General features: G+C 36.4%; 1 protein-coding gene across 5 annotated transcripts in view; it reads right to left on the bottom strand.

Moving 5' to 3' along the window:
* SCLT1 (sodium channel and clathrin linker 1) overlaps window positions 1-18,291 on the bottom strand; it is a 43,346-nt gene that overhangs the window by 19,615 nt on the left and 5,440 nt on the right. For all 5 annotated transcript variants that reach the window (XR_008819360.1, XR_008819361.1, XM_056324045.1 and 2 more), the window contains 9 exons: window positions 17,460-17,515; window positions 16,964-17,096; window positions 16,033-16,155; window positions 12,846-12,911; window positions 10,185-10,255; window positions 4,763-4,853; window positions 4,499-4,590; window positions 2,673-2,850; window positions 7-105 (listed from right to left, as the gene is read on the bottom strand). Coding sequence is in view for 3 of the 5 variants with exons in the window: in XM_056324045.1 (XP_056180020.1) it covers window positions 7-105; window positions 2,673-2,850; window positions 4,499-4,590; window positions 4,763-4,853; window positions 10,185-10,255; window positions 12,846-12,911; window positions 16,033-16,155; window positions 16,964-17,096; window positions 17,460-17,515 (909 nt within the window). In the remaining 2 variants the exon portion in view is untranslated. The remainder of the gene's footprint in view (window positions 1-6; window positions 106-2,672; window positions 2,851-4,498; window positions 4,591-4,762; window positions 4,854-10,184; window positions 10,256-12,845; window positions 12,912-16,032; window positions 16,156-16,963; window positions 17,097-17,459; window positions 17,516-18,291) is intronic.

Raw genomic sequence — 18,291 nt, 5'->3', positions numbered from 1 at the left:
ACTTACTGCCTTTCTAATTCTTGCAGCAGTATCTTCCGCAAGCCGAGACATTTCATCTTGCATTTTTTTTATTTCCTCCTCCTTTTGTTTCTCCCCAAAGAGTGCCTAGAAAAAAATAACAACTTGAAATACTACTGAGAATATTTCAGTGGTGACAAAGTATCTAGCACTGAGAGAAAAAACCACACATAGTCAGTGTTCAAAAAACCTTTTCTCCTTTTTACTTTACTACTCAGAGTAGCTGACACTGAGACCCAATGAGAAAACAAGAACAGCAAGAACATTTTACACTAAATGAGCATTCTTGCAAATCAGAGCCGCACAAAAAGTTAGTGACAGTAGATGCCTTCTTCTATTTTCAGATTTTGGCTGGGCATGGAATTATAGAGAAGAAAGCACAGGGACTCAGACCAAAAGGCAAGGCTACTCTCCAACGCTCTCATCTGGGGCCAGGATTTATAATAAAAAAGTACCAACAATGACGCGTGGAAAGTTATGTTAGAGAACTGGATACCTGTATATGTACACACATGTCCTACACATAGCTAAGCATTTTTATGGTTGATATACTAAATCACTCATCTCCCAGAAAATTAAAGGAAGATGTGTGCAGTCCCTTTCATGGTGGAACAATGAAACAAATAACCCTTTAGCACAGAAAGATGGAAAGAATTACAGAGAAAGGTGTAGCAAGGAACCCTTCACATGGAGGATGCAAGAAAGATGCTGATGTTAAAGTATAATAGGAGATACTGGTCCGAAAAACGTAGAGAATATAGAATCCTTGATGAGTGAGATGAAAAATCCTAGGTGGCACACAGAGAATATGTAGATCCATATAGGGAGAAAGACATAAAAATATCCCTAACAGATGACATAAATTCAGCCTATAGAAGGTTACTCACTTCAGGCAGTAACACGCCACTTCATCAGTCATACTCTCTTTTACTGCTCCCATTCAATTTAACTTCATATCTTGTATCTCAAACTACTCTTCTAAAATTCTTCTGGTCATCTTTTCGCAAGCTTAGCTTTGTGTGCTTTATAATGTTAACCTAACAGAAGCAGCATTTTTATGGCAGCCTGTTACTCCCATCCCTCAATCTCTTGCAGAGCAGGGAGAAACCTCTGTGATGACAGTTTAAGACGTGAAGAGTAAACCGATACGTATATTATGCTGCCTTTTTTTATCCTGTTCATTAATAGACTTCCCAGTTTGAAAAACTGGTGATATTTTAGCCAGATCAGCAAATTAACAAGTGCGTGCAAATTCCAGCTTATTCTTGCTACAGCATTAATCTAAACTGTTACTTATAACAAGCCACTTATTTATCTGTAACTGTTCAATTACTGTCTTAGAGACAGAATTTACATCACAATAATTTTTACTGGGCCACTTCTGTCAACTTCACATGACTTCAGAGCATCAAATGATCTGCTGAACTACGTTTGGGTGAAGAATGGTGTTCTAACACTGCTCTGATATACTTAGCAGACTGGAAACGTGATTTATATCCCTTACTGGTAATTTTCAAATGAAAGAGTGTTTTCTGTTTTTTAAACTCTCGAAAAAGTTATTTTATTTGTACCTTTCATTCTTCATATTTTCCCTACTACCAGGCTGTAGTGGAATGCCATTAAGGATCAAAATATCTTACTAAGGAAAAGGAACTGACAAGTCCAAAAGTGGTCATCAAGAGCTGGAGGATGTAAAACTTGCTTTTTCACCCCTTTCTGAAACACAGCCTAACAGGTAAAGGGAATTGTAGAAGATCAGTTTATAAAGCAAGTAAGATACAGAAAGGTACGAGGAAATTATGAGAAGGAAAAGATGCCACCAAAGGGTCTCCTAAATAACTATAAAATATATGGGAGGAAAGACTGTAACAAGATGATAATCCTTTGTAAAACAGAAGAATCACAGAAGTTTAACTGCAGTAATGACCAGAACCCTGAGCTCTGTTAATATTCTAAACATTCTAGTCATCGTATTGAGCACCACTGAGGACTGTGTGAAGGTATTCTTGTGAATGTGTACACACCATCTCCTAAACTGTTTTTTGCCTGGTAACACTAAATTCAGCACCCAGCACAGCACATTTGCATTTCTTCTGCCATTTTATAATACACTAATAAACACCTTTGCAATTTTTGCCTGCCTGCAGACTTCAGCCACTCATTACTCAGTCACTTTTCCAGATTACATCTGAATAATTAAGATCTGAATACAGAACTCACTCTCTTGCTGACCTATGTCCATCATATTAAAAAAAAGTCCCTTTAGTTTTAGCTCTTCTCTCCTAACCATTAATAAGTTATAAATTCATAACAGGACCTCCCTTTTTATTCCAACAGCCCAATTTGTTTATAAGTATTTGGTAAGAAACTCTGCCAAAAATATTTGAAAATTCAAGTTCGGGTACAGAATTATCACTTAGATCACCTTTATCCAGGCATTCAACATATTCTTTGAATTCATACTGTACGACAAGTCTAAGTAATGTATGGTCATATCAGTTTCCTAATTGATGCATTACTAATTTTAGTACAACAGACATGAAAGAAGCTTGGTTGTGTATGCATATATGCCTGTCAGAACACAAAATCAGGCCACAATTGTAAGTGATGGAAGTATTCTAGTAGCTAAGAAATATCTTCATCCACTGCCTTACCTGACTTTTTTGTAGGTTAGCTTCTTCTAAGAGCTGTATGCAGTCCTGGACTTTTGCGACAGCATCATACTTCTCCCTTTCTAGATTAGTGTACTTTGTCTGAAGCTCTCCGATTTGTTTCTCCAGGGCTGTTCTTTCTGTTCTCAGCTCTTCGGCGTCTTGGACAGTAACACGTAATCTACAAGACAGTAATCATTTTACTCATTTAACAATAAAATGCTTAATTAAGACACCACTTCTTTCAAACTAAACTGATAGGAAGTATCTATTTGGAAGTTGCCAAAACTGCATCCCTGGCTTTGCTTGTTTTTGGACAGTCTTTAATATTCAGCGCCCTAGAAAGAAACAGAATTAAAGGAGTTAACTCATACATAATCTCAAAAGATCCTTGGAAGAATGTTGCTATCCTGGGATATATCACTGAAAATGCTCTATATTAAAACAGAATAGAACAGCCCCAGAAGGAATAAAGTTTTCCTCTGTGGAGGAAATGGAATAATTGGATGTGGGCAATGAAATTGCAGCTATACCATTAGAACAAGAAAACCACTGGTAATTTTGCAGCACCTCAGAAATTCTTGTTGTTTAATTATGATTGTCCATATTGGTAGGCATGAGAAAGGGCAAGAGAGCCTCAGGGGTATCCTTAAAAAAAAAATCTCAGGAAGTTCCACAAGTGATGCTGGTTCAATGAAGTGCATGGTTCTAAATATCCACAGTGAGCACTTTGGCAACGCTTGGGCTGCCTTTTCAAGCAGCAATGCTTTTTTACTTTCTGACATGTTTGTCATAAAACACACAAAGACAGACAACCACTCTATTTTTGTAGAGCCAAAAGCCTATAGAAATTTTCATATAGAAAATAATGAAACCAGCTGATTTCTAAGACATTCTAAAATACACTTAAGCCCCTCCACAACGCTTAGGGCAGTGAAAATAATGAAGTAGAGCTAGCCACACAAGTCTGTGCAACTCCTCGAGGCAGTACTTGACCACATAGTCACAAGGTTAGGTTGCTAGTAATTACTTGGTTTCTAGAGTTATTGAGGAGTCTGCTAATCACGCTCACAAGGCTGTGACCAAGAGTGGAAGGTGAACACTCACACAACTAAGAAATTTACGAATTCTTCTTAGCTATCAGGTGGTCTGACTAACGTTAATAATTTAAGTGTTTGTGACACTTGAATCAAAATCACTGTGCTCAGCTAGGTGTCGTACCCTTGGGAAGTGAAGGGGGGAAAAAAATCCAGACAAAAGAACCCGATCAAGTCTTACATCTTCCAGTAGATAGCCCTGGAGTTAAAGTTCCACTCCTTGGCAGGTATTCAAACTTTTGTAACTAGCATTTGTTTAAGAAATGTGCTTTAACAGGTTTATTAAATAACCTTTTTGTATTAAGATGGTGGAACTAAGACCTGAATCCAAATCTTATTTAACATGGAAAGATAAAAACAGTATTCACCTCAAAAACAGCTAGCTTACATAAACATTTTCACATTCCCATGTGAATGTTTTTCTTCAGAACTCCACCTACAGCTAACAAGAGTTGAGTTACTAGAATTTATGCACTAGAACGAAAAAATATGCCTCATTTTTTCTCCATTACAGTCAATAAAATCAGGTGGACTGTTTTAGCATTTTAAAGACACTGAGATCAGAAGCTGTTCTGAAAGGCTGCAGAATAGAATAAAGAACATAGAAAGCAGCCAAGCATATCTGACAAAACAGAACCGCTCAGGAACACAAAACCCAGAGGCTGAAAAGAATGTAGTATTCTATCTCACTTGCATGTAACCTGCTATTAACACCAAATGAGCTAGTTTTACCTTGTTTCTAATTGTTTTATACTAGACTGCATTTGCTGCAAGCGTTTGTCAGACGCTGTTTCTCTTTGCTGGGCAGATATCACATCTTCTTCCTAGAAAGAATATATATATTACCAAGACGTAATCTGAGCTTCCCTCAACAAAATAAAGATATACTAACAGAAAACAAGTTAGAGAACAACTTGTGATTAATTTAACATCAGCATTCAGTTAACTGACTAGCCATTCAATTGCAACAGAAAATGATTCCTTTCTCGAAAATACCTTTCTTTCCAATTGGCTTTGAAGCTTCTCTGTCAATCTGGTCATTTCATCAACTTTAGCATTTGCTGTCTGTGCATCTATTTTGGCTTGCCTGTATAAAGAAAACAGTCTATGAATTAGACTTCAATTATTAAAGGGGGGAAAACCAGCTCTGTTACAACTTTGTTGAAATAGCTGTAAAGGGCAGTCAGATTTCATAATAGTGTTACTATAGGGCAGAAAACATTTCCCTCTTCTTCTCCTTACTATGTGGCAGAGCGAGAGAACAATACCAAATTCATTAAACTGTCCTGTGGAAATGACTTTTTAAAGATAGCTTAACAGGAAGGTGTATGTGTTGATTAAATACTTGGGAAGACTAGGCAACCAAAAAAATTTAAGTGATTCAGTAACTTAAATATAATTGGCCACAAATACTTACTAGAGAAATCTTTTTCAGAATTAGATTTCACTTTTTAAAGCAATTTGACTAGGAATTAAAAAAAAAACTATCATTAACCACTTCTGAAGAATTTAACTGATGTGCTTTGTAATCTGAACAAGTTTTATAAGCTGAAACAGAAAAAGGAAAACAAACAAACAAAAAAGGACTAGTTAATGAATCAGAGTTCCTCTTCAGTAGAAAAGCTTATTAAAATGAGCAACCATCCTACTCCTCTGACTTGGGAACAGAAAGACATAGAGTGTCCTTCACCTGGGGTGTAACCCAATTATTCAGGCTGCATATTAGGCTAAATTTAAAGACTAATGACTGAATATATCAGGAAGTTAAAAAAGAGCAAACATAAGCTAATGAAAACTGGAGCACTAATAGTCATGAAAGAAGCTAGGAAATATTTAATACTTTTAAGAATCAACTTCAAGGAAAAACTCCTTATAGAAATAATAATTTTGATTTAATGGCCATAAAAGACAAAAGCATAATATACCTGTGTGAAAATCTTAAGCAAAATACACATAATGCTAGCAACTCTACAGCAAATACTTAATTAATCAGAACAGCTAATTTCGTTATGATTTCCTTAAAAAGCAAAAACAAAGATAAAAACATTATTCCCAGATGCATAGGCCTCATTGCAAGTCCAAAACTTTGATCTTGCTCCATTTGAATCACACAACTTTCCCCTACAAAGAAAAACCGTCAAATTTATGAAGACATTCAGTTGCTTCCCCAAAAATATTTAAAACGTGCTGTAACCCAAAACCAAACCAAACCTTAAAATCCATCATAAGCAGCGAAAAATAAAATAAATCTGAAGTGGTCATAAAACTCAGCACAGCTTAAGTCATAAAAGTAAATTTTAATGACCAAATTCAGATAAAATTCAAAAGTGTGTGTTTAACAGGGAACACATTGATTCTAAAGACGCAGCTTTTATTCTCACTGTGCAATAGATCCTTAACATAATCCCGGCACGTTATCTGTTTAAAAGCCTTAAGATTCTGAAATGCTCTAGCAATACCAAGTTTCTTAGTTTCTATGTTTTATCTACAGATCTTTAAAAATATTTCATTAGCATATAGATTAAGACATTTTTAATACTCGCAGCTGAACTCAACAGTTCATGTCACTGGTGAAGACCATTCAGTCACCGACCGTTAAGCGTACCCTCTCCAGAGGCAGCCGCTAGTAGTTAATTCAAGAGAGCAGTAATACAGTGGACTACACGATTAACTGCATACAACAGAGCTTTGAAACACCAAAGCACTATTAATTAGTAAAAATTCTAGCATATAAATGAAATCTGTTTAAACCTAAATTCTGTATAGAAATACATCAAATACTACATTGCCTTTATGCATGACAGACTATGACTCTTTAATAGCTAGTGTAATAGTATATAAATAGTACAGCATATGTACTGCCATCATTAGCTTTTTAAGTTTAATATAGTAATGCTTTATGGGTTGCAAGGACTTTTAGCTAATCTAAAAGAGAAGTGAGCATAATCAGTGCTCATAATCAGAAATGCGAAATTCCTCCAAGAGCCTCTTTGCCCAAAACTGAGATGCTACGTGGAGAGCAACAATGACAAAGGTTGCTCATGATCAACACCAGTCAGATGAAGCAACTACAGAGACTTCTGAAAAGCAACAACTTGAAAGAAAACACAAAAACTTGCAATTGTGGGTGACTGACCTTAGAGTGAGAGCCCAGCAGCAAAACTGCAACATGCCAGGAGACACCCCACTGGCATTACCACCTTTTCCCAAGCCCGAGAGCTGCTGCCCCAGCAGACCCCAGGAACAGCCTACACCCAGGTGGCACCACAGGTGAGACACACGGGGACCAACACACCAGGTGGGCACGTGGGAACTCAAGGGCTGCCTTCTCAACAGGGCACCAGTAGCAGCCTTCAGGGAGTGGCACAAGAACGCATAAAGCTGGAAGACCCACACCTCCAGCATGAAAGGTGTGTAGATGAGGGAACATGTATTTCCCAAAAAGGGAGTATTTGTGCGTTGTGCACGTACCCTAAACCCACGCCTCCTGTGAGAGAGGGGGTGTGTACCTCTGTAAGAGCAAGCAAGCGCGCAAGAGCGGTACTTCACGGCATCAACTACAAAAGGCTGTTTAGAGATTTATGTTTCTTCAGTGATATATTGCAAATGCCTAGTGTCATGATTTACCTGTTATATTATTACTATTGATCATTAATGTATAGGCCACTGATTGTCCATTTATTAATTAATGGCATGCAGTTCTGCTTTGATTGACTTAAACCACGTGTTGAGCAGTCTTGCCCCAAATAGAACATATTAAAATCAGAAATCTAGTGTTCTGAACCAAGCAGAAGAGGATTACTCCAGCCCTGTGGATACTTAGATGGAAGTCTAAATTCACTCACACTTTCACTGTTTATAAAACAGCACCTAATCAAAAACATGCAGAGATATTTGAGTGTGTGTGAATAAAAGTTCAGAGCAAGATGATCCACTAGCTTTCAGTCAGTCCCAGGGATTTCAGCCTCTTAATATACCTTCTTCATGAAGCAGCAGTTTAAGCAGAAAACATGCACTTCCTTTCTACTATCCACACCCAGTGCCATACAGAGTTACAGAGATCCTTCAGCGTGGGCACGGCTCTGAATCAAAGAGTCTGACCATTTTGGTTGTCATGCCACATTCCAAATTATTTGATCAAATTAGTATCACTGAAGAACTGCATTTAACTCCAAGGATCAAGCCTAAAAAGGAGCTTCCTTGTAAAAAAGGAAATAAAGATGAGACAAAAGGAAATAATGACATCTGCAATTTTGACAGAAGAAAAAAAAAAAATGAAACCATGACATCTGCAATTTTGACAAAAGCACTTAACTGGCTGCTCAACCAGAACCTGTATGATTTTAAGGGGTTTTTTGTTTGTTTGCTTAGGGGATTTTTTTGTGGGTGTTTTTTGTTTGGTTGGGTTTTTTAAAGTCAAATCCACTGAGTGTTACAAATACAGTAATAAACTGAATGTTGATGGCATTTATTGAATATCTAACACAGGTTCAGTTAATGCTAATTGCCTTCATACATACTTATTACATGAATCAATGTAAGCATGTCAATTCAAGACCAAAGATTTATAGATGAATGAGGTAACAATAACTCAATACTAATACCTTCTGGAAGGAAAGAAATTCCAAAGAAGCAGGAATATGAAAATGTTGTTCTTTCTTTTTAAAGAATAGTAGCATGCACAACCAAATTCCAAGTGATGTCTGAGTTTGGAATTACTTTATTTTAGCAAATAACTTGAATATCAGCTTAGCCCTTTGATTGCTTGCCATAGTATTTTCCTCTTCCAAAACACACTATTTTGAAAAAAATAGTTTTTCCATGGAAAAATTCTTGCTAATAAAAATGCGAGGTGCTAAGAAGTCTGCCTCAAAACCACATCTTCGGTGATTGAGGTAACTTGGCATTTGTAAGCAGGTTCTTTTCCTAAATTTATTGTACAAAGGAAACATGAAAATAAACATTGTTTAATTCAAAATTCTTCTAGTAAGTAAACCATGACGTACCAAGCAGGGGGTGAAAGCTTAATACTAGAAGCAGCTGATTTTTATTGCTCTAACAGCAAGAAAGTTTAATGTAAAAATTTAAAATTAAAAAATTTAAAATTGGTTGTATCCAAACATTCAACAACGACCAATACTTAACGCTAATTAATCTGTTCATTCATTCTAAACCTGTATATTTTTACTACGGGTATTGCGACACAGTAACTTTAAGATCTACAATTAGTACTCTAGTCACTGCACAGATGCTGAAATCTGAAACACCAGGTCTTTACAGTGACAAACTTTGCATTAAAACAGTTACCAATGGCTCTTCATGTAATATTTTGTATGGGTCTGTGACAGAGGAGAGGGAACGTCTGATGCAGCCATTCTTTCTTGGAGGGATAAAAATCAGCATCAGTACGCACTCAGCCCACCTAGGTTTCTACATACCAGCGTTACCTGCAAAAGCTGCATATGAAACTGAGTGCACGAACACATGTGCATGCAAACACACAGAGCCAGGGCCATCTTAAACTGTTTACATAAAAATGGAAATGGTTTTACCACTGTTGGGGTGATGTTCTTGAAAATCAAAAGGTAATAACTAAAACATCATAGCAGTTCATATTAAATATTTTGATCACGGTATCAAAGGAAATTACAGTAACTAAAAATCAAAGGAAAATTTAATAATGAAACCACAATTTAGAGTACATCACAAATTTTAAGCTTATTAAACTTGAAAGTTTATTTTAAAAAGTTTATTTAAAGCTCCAGGTAATGTTATACAAAGAAAAAGTCACTGATTGATAATCATTTCCTTTTTATTGTCACTTCACAAATTCACCGTTTACTGAAATGAAATTTATTTTGACCTCAGCCATCACTAATTAAAAGAGTTAACAGATCAGTAAACTGGCATTGAACAGACTTTGGCTGTAAATACAAATAATCTGAAGTTGTGTTGCAGGTATTTTTCTCATTTTCCTTGATATACCTCAGGAATATAATTAACACTTCCCTGACCTCTAACTTTCAAAAAGCCTATGGTTTAGAGCTTTTTATTGAGAAACAGTGAATGGAAGTTTTCTAATGAGTTATTATGTAACTGGATTTTGAGCAAACTGTATTCTAATGGAAATCTATCTTCAGAGTCAATCTTGCTGTGATACCAACACTTTGTTTCTTTTAAATTAAAGGGCAAATGTTCACTATTTCAGGAAACAGCTGAACCAAATAAAACTAAATGGAAATATGCTACCCTAGCACTTATGATGCACACACTTCTAACAAACTGAATTTACTGAAACCATCATAACTACCACTATCAAGTCAGTTTCCCGTACAAGCAAGGCCCATGATACAGCAGCAGGTTCAAAACAGCTATAGAAAAGATATTTAATAATTTTTTTAAATTGCCTGGTTTATACCTCAGTTGTTTTCGTAGCTGTTCTAGTTCCACGTTCTGTTCTGTTACAGTTTTCAGAAACTGTTGATTGCTCTGCAAAATAAGGAGATATTTAGGAACATGTTCTTTATTGTATTGAAAATGTTACAGATTCAGAATTTTTATTGGGCATTTCTACAGAATATAATATCATACATTAGCTAATAAGGTCTATTTAACACTGTGCCTGGTCTCCCAAGTGCCAAGGTTTATGTAGAGAATTTTACAAAGGCAAGTGCATAGTGATGTTACCTAATTATCCCCCTCTTTCCCCATATTTTGGTAGTATAAGAACTTCCTGAGATGAGAACTGTAATAACTCAGATCTACCATCTGCATTTCCATGTAGTTTAGGTATCTAGAATACCTTGTGACAGTGAATACCACAGTAGACCACATACTGCTGGAAAGAATTAGTTTGTTTAAATCTAAGAAAAAAATGGAGCGATTGCTCCTCCTTCGTTTTTACTATGACTGACACCTCCAGCACTATGGCTTTCTCCTTCAACTGTCACCCTACTAGTCTTTTCTAGATCTTACATATACCTTACATTGAAATAGTAGAGATGACCACAACTGCAAGCAGCATTCAAGATGCTACTGTACTATGGATTTATGCACAATATATTCCTTACCCACCTCTACCCCCAGTAATTGCCAACATTCTTCTTGCTTTTTTGATTGCTGCTAAAGGATTGTTTTAGACACTTCCTACTTCTAAAATACTTATTCTGAGTGGCAAGTTAATTTCAAGACCATCACAGAGTACCCAAAGCAAAAGCTCCCTCTTGCCCACGTGCACGATTTTGCTTTTATTAATACCAATGAAATGTTAAGTAAAATTCACCCAGATACTCAACATAATCAGATTTTTCTACAAATTTCTGCCATTTACTTCAGTTTTCACTACCTTAAATAGTTTAACATAAGTAGTTAACACTGTTGCCTCAGTACTGAATCTCATTTCCAGAACATTTATAAATATGCTGAACAACTCTAACCTGAGCACACCTAGGAAGCACAGCTGTTTTGCCACAATTAAAAATCTTGACTAATTATTCTGCCTCTTTACTTCCTATTTTTCAGTTTGTTAGTTCAAGAAAAGGCAATGCTTTTTTAGCCCATAACTTTATGCCATTGTTAACAGACCTTGCCAAACGTTTTTTGGATAATGCAAACAAATAATGATCTCTCTCTATCTTAACATCATCCAATTCATCTCTTTCAAAGAGTTCACACACTTGACTGTCTCCTCTTCACACCATTTCTTTCCACTTTTATGCTTTTAGGCATTCAGTGATTCTGTTTGTTTTAAGGTACCTACTACTGATTTGCTTGTAATGGCAGATCAAACAGAGCCAAATCCTCAGCAAAACTGCGTTAAAAGCTCATCATTGTATGTGCTCAAGACTTTTCAGACAGAAACCCTCCACTAACTCTAAAGTATCTGTCCTTAGAGAACAGTTAATCTTGAGACCATCACCGACTACCTGTACTCAGTGCATTATTTTGCTTTTATTAATATTAACTAAATAGCTTGCAAACAGGACAACTGCTTGCAAGACACAATTCTGTAGTAATATGCAATATACTACTACTCAGCACTGGTAAGGGCTCAATTGGAGTATTATGCTGTTACCAGCACCACAGTTCAAGAATGATAGCACAAATGAAAAGAATTTGAAGGTGAGCAAGAAGAATGATTACACATCTTAAAAACATTGTCAAAGAACACGTGAAGACTTAACTTGCTTTGAGCAGAACAGAAAGAGCAGGAAAAGGGAAAAGATAGCAATATAAAAGTTTCCAGTAACAGAGGCACTGTGACAGAATGTAGGAATATTTCCTTCATATCTACATTTCACACAAAATAAACAGGCTTATATTTTAACAGGAGGTCAGATGTGAGGAAAAAAGTTCCAGTGATGAGGACAGAAAAAAATGGACTGTCTAGAGTAGGTTAGGAGTCTTTCTGCACTGCTAGCATCCAACAAACAAATTAAAAAAAAATTTAAAAGATCACACAGGAATCATGTCTTTCAGGGAAGCAGCTGCTCAGCCAGAAACTTCACCTTGACTTTTGTATGATATTAAAATTGTTTGTCAATCCTGGATGTCCTAGGTTAAAGCTTAAAGACTAATAAGTCTTATAACCTATGGATATGGATGAAGCACTAGCAGATGATTAGAGCTCAGAAAAAATCTTGAAAAATTCAATGACAAAGAAGCCAGCAGTGCCAAACTACGAATTGATAAATGCGTGGCAGAGCTAGCCTACATAAGAGGTCATCATTTAAGTAAGTTTTTCTTTTGTGAAGATGGTTTTAAGTGTGTGACTCAAGTACACTCACCACATACTAAAATTCTGAGTAAGTAAGCTTACCACTGACTTCTAGAAGAAAGAGCTCACACAATATGAACTCCAAACCACCCTGACCTGGTGTTTGCAGTTCAGGAAAAAAAAGCTATTAGTACTTTTTTCTTCACTGGTCCCTAGAGAAGTTTGCAAATCTGAGTGGCACAATTTTTTTCAAGAATGTATAAAGGTATGTATAAAGAACTTTTTGCTTTTCTTTCATACTTTGAGACTCTAGCAGAGGAAAAAAAAAGTTTACTAGGTCACTGTTCAGAAAGTTTTACTTACCAACTCTATTTTCTCATTGGCTATATGAAGTTGCCGAGTCAACTGTTGAAAGCCAGTCAGTTGATCCTAAAAAAGAGAATTCAGAGCTTCTTATAATCATTGTAATCATAAAGAGCATATAATTAGAGAGTTTCATAGTCAATGAAACATTTTTTTAAAAAATTATACACATTGCAGGAAATTCAGCATGCTTTTGTAGATTTTGATTAGATTGCTATTAGCTGTTGACCTAGCAATCTGGAAGATTAGATTTACTACTGAAATATGTATCTGAATTGCACTTTACAAATTGCCTCCTTCCAAAACTCATACACACTTACTATCAAAGTATGAAAGCATACATAAGTATTGCCTTTAAAGAGTGACACAGACTATGATGCTACTATTAAGCACAGCAGCAGATGCGTACCCCTCAAGAAAATGCCTGTATGGACACATTTAATTTGCTCTTTGCCACACAGGATGTCTTGTGCCCATACAAGTAATTGTTTGATTAAACTCTTGAGTCCCTGAACATGAACTTTGTCACCCTAGGAAAACTAGCATAACACAGAGAAATCATCTGCAGCATGCCAAGTGTCTTTAGAGCACAGAGAAGACTAAAGTCCCTAGGCTGGAATATCTACTAATTGCACTGTGTTTATCCGACAGTCTCAAGGCCAAGCATATGCCAAAAACCTACTCTAACAACTCCCTTATTTACTATCTTCAACCCTTACAACGATATCCTCTCTCATCTTTGCATCCTGTCAATTCTAATTCTAGTTGACCTTACCTAGCTCTATTTACCTCCTATAGCTATTTTCTGCTCCTCCATTAAAAGCAAAACCTAAAATACAAGAGTTTAACTGAGAAGCCATTTTCTGTGGGAGACCAGTAGCATTTAAGCTTAAAAGGCAGCTCAACCTCATTCTTGTTACAGTGGCATTAAAAACCACCAAGAATTTAGGTAACAATGACAAGTGGAATCTGACAGCACTATGTGGCAGTGCATCTCACCTGCTTCCCTGGGCTACTTTACAGTCTCAGGAATCCCTGTTAGGCCCTAGCCTCAGTGTAATGAGTTGGGTGGTTAAGCCTCCCTTGACTGTACTAGCAACTCTTGCACAGCTGAGGTGGGAAACTGCACTGGCTGTACCAGAAACAACCCTTACTTGAGCAACACCACCACCTGCTAGCCTTGGAGCATTCCTTATCTAGACCACAACATCCCTAAAAAGCCTAGGAACACTCTTTATTATGACTCCCAAGTGGTACGGTACCACTGTCAATGGAATTTTGGAAAAGTTCTATTTGTTACTGACTCTGATCACAGCCAGGACAAAAAAATTACCAATGACTAAAGCCAACCATCTCAGAACCTATGATCAGTGGTTCTAAGTGAGGCCCTCCTGGACTGAAATGGGCTGTGAAATCGCCTCCCCTCTGAGCAGGACACCTCTCGGAGGTCACAAACTCCAAGTCTGTGGTACTAGGGGGACCACCGCCAAAAGCTGATGACACTGCCTGGGCTGATTTTCCTGCATTGAGGCTCAACCCTCTGCCCACTGAGAAATGCAAAGGCATTTGATTTGAGTATTTCACTGAGCTTGAGGGGAACTACTTCTATTCCTGGATGTGTGAATTGATTTAGTAACTTCATAATAAGTATTACCCTTTTGAATCTATAGTTGAGCCACTTTTATAAGTAAATCCTATTTGATTCACCTTGTAAATGATAAATTAGTCTACGATTATGTGCCACCAAAATCCTATGATCAGCCTTAAACTGTGAATATTCCTTACATCCTTTAGACCTAAACTGCTGACCAAGTCCCACACTAAGGTTGGATCTAGCCATGCCCCAACTCTATAAACTATTTTAATAAAGCAAGGGGGTCCACTCTCAACCTTATGACTCAATGGGAAGGTCTCCCTTACCCTTTTATGTCTTTAATCTCTGTGTAAATCATTCCAGCTTAATTTTAATTTGATGCTTCTTTGTGTAACTTACCCATATAGTAAGTAATAGTGAACCTTGCCATTGAACTTTGGAAACTGCACTCCAACAAATTCCTATTAAAACTGTTTTGTTTATATATTTGATGGTGATTCTTTAAGTGACTTAACTGAAACCACCCTTTCATGACACCCTAAACCCTCCAACAGATACCAATGATTCTGTATGTTCTACTACGTGTATATCACCAGTAACAATTATTTCTTGTGTTACGTTGTCAAACAGAAGGAACACGAGTAAAAAGCTGGAATTACACATATATAAGAGCCTTCATAACTATAACTTGAAATAGTTATGAAATTTGACGGAGCAAAAGAGCTATACAGATATTTTTGTTTCTTGGAAGAGAGCATACTGCTGAGGTGGACTTCATACCACAAAAGAGCAAAAATCAGTAAATAAAATTCTGTTCCATGAGACCTGTAACTGTGCCCACAGGTCTAGCGTACTTGAAAATGGAAATGTTAAATAATTCATCACATCTCTTTACAGACTTAGAAGTATCTGTAGTGAGGTACACACAGTCATGAAGTTTCTATTAGTTCTTCACACACTGAGCATTGTTATATAGCTCAACAGAGCCAAAGAGCTTTTCTGAACTAGGACCTCCTGAAGGACCTTCCCCAGAAACAGCAGAAGAGAAACAGGCAAACTAGCATTAGAAGAACACTGGTGAACTTTTCATCTGTTTATACATGCCTCTATACTAAATTAAAACAGGAAATGGAGAGTACTTTTCCCACTATCCCACTGTAATCTTACACACAAAATTCAGGATTCAAAACATAGGACAAAACAAGAAAGACTTCCACTGTATAATTCAGAAATTTCTAGCAACTTTTCCAGACTTAAATCTACTTAAGATTTCCAACCATGCAATTCAAACGCATTTGTTTATATACGTGTGTTGTACACACATACATATATATCGCACTAAGATGACTCAAATTCAGTGCATTCCTCAGGTTCCTGTCCATATATTTTAAACTTTTCCAATTATAACAGTGCATTTATCTGATGAATCAGTGACCACACCTGACTACTCAACCTTAGATAACTACTATGGAAAATAATTAACAGCACTGGTAGAACCCCCCCCAAGTTCAGTTTCACTACACACAGACTCAGAATCTCATCTCTATAATATAGAAAGACATTCCAAAATTAACAAAAACAAACAAAAATTACTTTCTGTTTTTGCCTTTCTGCCACATGAATCTGCGTTTCAGTCATGCGTTCCTGGTACTGCTGCTGGAGTCGATCATGCTCTTGTAATACAGTCTGCCAGAGCTCTATTGCTTGTTCTTTTTCCTAAGAAACAGCATAAAAGCTTGTGTAAAACAGTTTATCATAGCACATTTACCTTCACCTCTCGTTCTCTAAAAAGAGAGGTTTTAACTTTTATTTTGAAGAAACACCATTTTCTGTACCTTTGTCTGCACAAATTACAACCACGCAGACAAAACTACAAATTCAGATGCAGAAAAAGAGATGCTTAAAAGTTCAAATTCCACCTACAAGTGAACTTGAAGTTTTCCAGATTTTTTTTTTTTTTTTTTTTTTTTACAGCTCAAACTTTTACAGTTATTTACTGTGGGCCTACAGTATATGTAATATTCAAACACAAAAATTCAGCTGTCATTAACATCAGCTTAATCATATACAATAGGATTGATACATCATTGTAATATGCTCAACCAAATCTGCTTATCTTTTCAGATTTAAATATTATTTTCTATACCACACATATACTTGCTTCCTCATATCATATTACAACGTTTTTGATTAATTGAACAAAGTTTCTGTAGTAGCTTGTTTTATTAAAGTATTGCATTGATTTCCTGGTCAGGAATTCAACATAAATATCAAGTCAACTAGGAAAAATTACAGGCACAAAATAATATTAAAACCTTCTTACATGAACCTAGGAAAGAAGTACCTTCAGGTCTTTAAGTTGAAAGTACATGTTTCTTTAGCTACAGAAAGTCAAGAGGGACTCAAAATAGTCTCGAGGAACTCTGAACAAATGCATTCTGAATGAAGAAGTAAAACAGCTTCCCTTAATCTAACAAGGCACAGCAACAGAAATAAAACAGTACAAATGTTGCATCTCACATACTTGATTCGTAAGTTGTAGTTGCTCTTGAAGGTTTCTCACTATGCGTTCATCTGCAGGAATATCAGTTCCCAGAGGCATGAAAGGAAGAGCCTCCAGTTGCTTCTCAAAAGCGTCTTTCAACTCTGCATGCAGCCTGACATTCAAAGGATTAAGTTGAGCAAAGTATTAAACAGGGATATTTTTAAAAAACTGAAGTATACCATACCTTCAATCTGTACATACTATTTACTTTGAATTCGTATTTAAATCTATTAAGTTATATTGTATAAGTGCAAGAGTTTGAAATAGTTTAATATCTAGGTCCTTTAGAGATATGGTTAAATCTAAAGCTGGTACTGTAATCTATACTAAGCACTTAAAGACTAACATTAAGCTCGTGACTATGAAATCTTCAACTATTAAGTAGATACAAAAGATTTCAAGGGCCCAGAAAAAAAGCTTTTCAAGGTTTAGAAATAAAGAAAAACAGCAGTGACAGGGCAGTGTAATTATTTACCTTTCATTTTCCTTGGTGACTTGTTCAAATTTTAGCCTCATATCACTCATTTGTACCTAACACAAAAACATGCAAGAGTAAGCACTCATTGAAGCGACACAAGCTTTGGTAATTCTTTCATCTTTTAATTCTGACTAATACTGTAAAATATGGACAATTTAACGCAGCATAATACACTAAATGAAAGTCCTGTTATACCTCAGCATTCAGAGGTTATTATGAGCATTAAACTTTTCAGAATTCATATTGCTCTTACAGGTTGATTCTTAATTAAGTTATTATAGGGATACAGTGTTAACTCATCTTTTATGCAGTAAGCATTTGAGAAAATAGTTTAGGAATTAGTCGAGGAGAAGCTTCAGTTACATGAGTCAGACAGACTGGTTCGTTAACTAACCAGTGCAACAAAACCATAGTGCTTCTATTGCCTTCTGAAATCGGCCAAGCTTGAAAACTTTATTTGCCAAATCTTTATGAGGGACAGATCAAACAAATCAGGTGCATCAAACCAAGACTAGAGTACAACATTTGCATGTAAATCACAAGTAAAAATTGCTTTCTGTATGCCACAGGTTTTTATTATTAAACATATAAGTTTGAGGTTTAATGATCATATGAAGCACTAACAGGTTTCATTTCTCTGCGATTGAAAGGAGAACAGTCCCCCTCCACCTCCATGAAAAAACACATTTAAAGACTTATTTGAATCTGAAGAATTATTGAGAATGAAAAACGCTGTGGCTATCTGCACCTACAGGAGTGAGCTGGACTGCATAGCCAAGATCAGACCTGTGAGGAAAGAGGGAAACAGCTGCCTCACCTGATTGTCACC

The sequence above is a fragment of the Falco biarmicus genome, chromosome 1, assembly GCF_023638135.1.
Source record: "Falco biarmicus isolate bFalBia1 chromosome 1, bFalBia1.pri, whole genome shotgun sequence".
Taxonomy (NCBI): domain Eukaryota; kingdom Metazoa; phylum Chordata; class Aves; order Falconiformes; family Falconidae; genus Falco; species Falco biarmicus.
Note: the sequence above shows the minus strand (reverse complement) of the source record. Positions and strands in the feature narration are given on the sequence as shown.